General features: G+C 38.9%; 1 protein-coding gene across 1 annotated transcript; it reads left to right on the forward strand.

Moving 5' to 3' along the window:
• The first annotated feature begins 680 nt into the window (after nt 1-680).
• LOC138839365 (actin-related protein T1-like) lies at nt 681-2,047 on the forward strand. The gene has a single exon (XM_070038940.1). It carries the CDS (start codon nt 865-867, stop codon nt 1,996-1,998), a length of 1,134 nt encoding a protein of 377 aa, XP_069895041.1. The 5' UTR covers nt 681-864; the 3' UTR covers nt 1,999-2,047.
• Nucleotides 2,048-3,416: the final 1,369 nt, after the last annotated feature.

The raw sequence follows: 3,416 nt of genomic DNA on the forward strand, positions 1-3,416 counted from the left end.
GTCACAAAAACTTTTCTTTCCAAATACTGAGTGAAGTGATTCCTGATTAGGAACTGGTGGCCTACATTTCCAATCCTAGCTACTCATGAGGCTGAGATGTGGAGGATCACACTTTCATGCCTGCTTGGGCAGAAAAGTTTATAAGACTCCATCTTCAAAATAATCAGGAAATAAAATAATCAGATGACAATCAAAATAATCAGAGTTATAGCTATGACTCACATTTGAGATCACCTGACTAACAAGCAAGGTTGAGCAAGTTGGAGGCCCAGAGTTTAAACCTTGATAATGGCAATAAAGAAATGAGTAGAAATAATGAAATATTCTCTGCTTTTATCTCTCATATATTATGTATAATATGTGCATATATAAGCAACCAATAAGTGTACTAGTAAAGCACACAATTTTTTGTACATTACTTAATGGACGTTAGTAGGCTTCTATGTTTGTTGTAAACTTAGGTCTCTACTTTTGGATTTCAGCTACTTCAAGCTTTGATCACCTTAGTGTACTCCCTAGCTTCATGTCTCACCATATATGGAGTACAGGAGGCTCAAAAACCCCTCCCTACACTGAGCCTAACAGCAGACAACCGTTGTCATAGCTACATTGTTATGTAACTGGCAAATGCCCTGAAAAATGTCCCTCCAGCAGGCACTGAACTGCCAGAAAGGAGACAACATCCATGGGGTAAGGACGAAAGTATTCTGGTAGATAAGGTCAGCTTCCCACTTTCACCTGGGCAACAAGTTTAAAACTTTGGAAATCTTGGGGCTTTTGAACTACCAGAAACATCTATTAGCCAGAAAGCATCCTTAATATTCTTGGTGAATTTTGCTGAAGTATAGAGAATCGGCAGCAGACATGTTTAATTCACATCTTTTGGATGTTCCAGCTGTAATTTTTGACAATGGATCGGGACTATGTAAAGTAGGCCTCTCGGGAGAGATTGGACCCCGTCATGTCATCAACTCGGTGGTGGGTCACCCGAAATTCAGCATACCTTCAGCAAGAGCAAATCGTAAAAGGTACATTGTAGGTAAAGAAGCCCAGAACAGGTATGATAGCTTGTATTTGCACTACCCCATTGAGCGTGGGCTCATAACCAGATGGGATGACATGGAGAAACTCTGGTACAATCTTTTTGCTTCAGAACTAAAAGTCAGACCAACAGAACAGCCAGTGCTGATCACAGAGCATTCGTTGAACCCAGGGAATATTCGGGAGAAAACTGCAGAAATTATGTTTGAAAAATTTGGGGTTCCTGCATTGTACCTGCTTAATCATGCTGTAGGAGCACTCTGTGCTACTGGCCTGGTTACAGGCTTGGTGTTGGACAGTGGGGATGGTGTCACTTCTACTGTCCCCATTTATGAGGGCTACTCCCTGCCTCATTCCATTTCCAATCTCTATGTGGCAGGGAGGGATATAACTGAACACCTCATAAGGCTCCTCCTAGCTCGAGGATATATCTTCCCGTGTATTCTCAACAAAGCGGTGGTGGATGACTTGAAAGAAAAACTATGCTTTGTCAGCTTGGAGCCTAACCAAGAATATCAAAACAGGCAGCATGAATTCTACAGACACTACAAATTGCCAGATGGTAATGTCATCCACATCGGGGACCATCTGCGCAGGGTTCCAGAGGTTCTTTTTGCCCCAGGGAGGCTAGGAACACATGACCCAGGACTTCCTAAAATGGTGTGTAACAGCATCGAGAAGTGTGACCCTGACATCCAGAAGCAACTCTTTGAAGAGATCGTATTTTCTGGAGGCAACACTCTCTTCCCTGGTTTAGAGGAAAGGCTCATGAAGGATCTGGAACCACTAGTTCCCATGGGAACCCCCCTAAAGATAACAGCTTCTCCCGACAGATGTTTTTCTTCATGGATTGGTGCATCCGTCCTGACATGTGTGAGCACTTTCAAGCAGAGATGGGTCACCTCTGCCGAATTCAAGGAATTTGGGAAGTCTGTTGTTCAGAGAAAATGTTTTTAAAGAACATGGCACATAGGATTCAGTTTAAATTTCAAGATAATCAGGACTATGGGGGTTGTTCAGTAGAAGATTCAATAAAAGTGTTGTCTCGTTTCAGCTTTCAGCTCTTTCCTTTAGCTCTAGATTGTTTAAGATATATGTCATGAATTTTAAAGTAGCTGTATTCTACCATTCTGTTCCTATGGATCTCTTAGAGATTTATATTTCTCCTGAAAACAAATGTGAATTATACTGTTCATCTATTTACAAAGTATTTAGCAACAGGTGATGAACCACTGAATTTCAATTCAACTGGAGTTCCTGCAATTATTATTTTGACTTGCTGTCTTTTATAAGTTTGATGGTTATTGTGCTAAGGAGACAAATCAGGGAATGTATGTATGGGGCTGATAAGTAGAAGTAAAAGTGCCATTATATATTTTAGTAATTAAGAAATTATTTCCATTTGCTGGTCTTTCATATAATGGATTTCTTTCTCTTTTATGGGATGAGTCAGGTGTACTTGAGGAGGAAAATTGTATATGGGAATTTTTATTTGGTTAAGTCTTTATTGACTCCACATTTCTGCTCTCCAAGAAATTGATAATCACTTCTTAAACAGGGTTATACATTTTCCCATTTATTTTTACTTTCAAGAATATTTGCTTCCTAATTAGGTATCTGAGGCCTGGAGGATCTTGTTGAGAAGCCATCCTGGGAGAAAGATCCATGAAATTCCATCTCCAAAATAAGCATGTCAAAACTGTCCTTTAGGCATTGTTCAACTAGTGAAGTACCAGCACATGCATAGACAAATACACACACGCAATTAGAATAACTAAATATGAACAATAATTTTTGAATCCCCTGTTGGCAGCTCGAATAGACATTTAACTTGTTGATATATTAGCAAAACAAAAGAGAAGTAGCCTGTGATTTATGGTTGATGTTGGTTTTTCATTATAAGGTTTCAACTCTTTAAATCAAATTATTTATAGTACAACCTTTTTTTAAAGATCTGTTAAAATTTTATTGTAATGGTGATGTGCAAAAGGGTTGTAGTTACATAAGTCAGGAATAAGTACATTTCCTTTTGAACAGTGTCATCTCTACCCTTATTCTCTTCCAGTTTTGCCCTCCTGACTTCTCTACCCCACAAGTTGTATAATACATTTCGAACATAGTTTCTAGAAGGATTCACTGCTAAATTGGTTTACCCTTTGTCCCAACATATCTGTGCTTCCTCTTCTCCCCAATGCTGATAAACATATATACAAAACAAAGGTTACAGAAATAAAAAATGGGGACAGAGGGAAAAAAACAAAGACAAAAGAAAGGACCACAAACAATAAAAGAAAAAGCTCTTGCTTCCATTTCTTTGAGTTCATTTTGATAAGCACAATTTTATGTGATCAAAGGCACATAGCAATGTCCAGGTA

Source organism: Dipodomys merriami, unplaced genomic scaffold (genome assembly GCF_024711535.1).
Source record: "Dipodomys merriami isolate MVZ:Mamm:240054 unplaced genomic scaffold, mDipMer1.0.p SCAF_3, whole genome shotgun sequence".
Lineage (NCBI taxonomy): Eukaryota > Metazoa > Chordata > Mammalia > Rodentia > Heteromyidae > Dipodomys > Dipodomys merriami.

Coding starts and splice junctions, on each gene's coding strand:
- LOC138839365 (XM_070038940.1), top strand. CDS start 865: ATGTTTAATTCACATCTTTTGGATGTTCCAGCTGTAATTTTTGACAAT.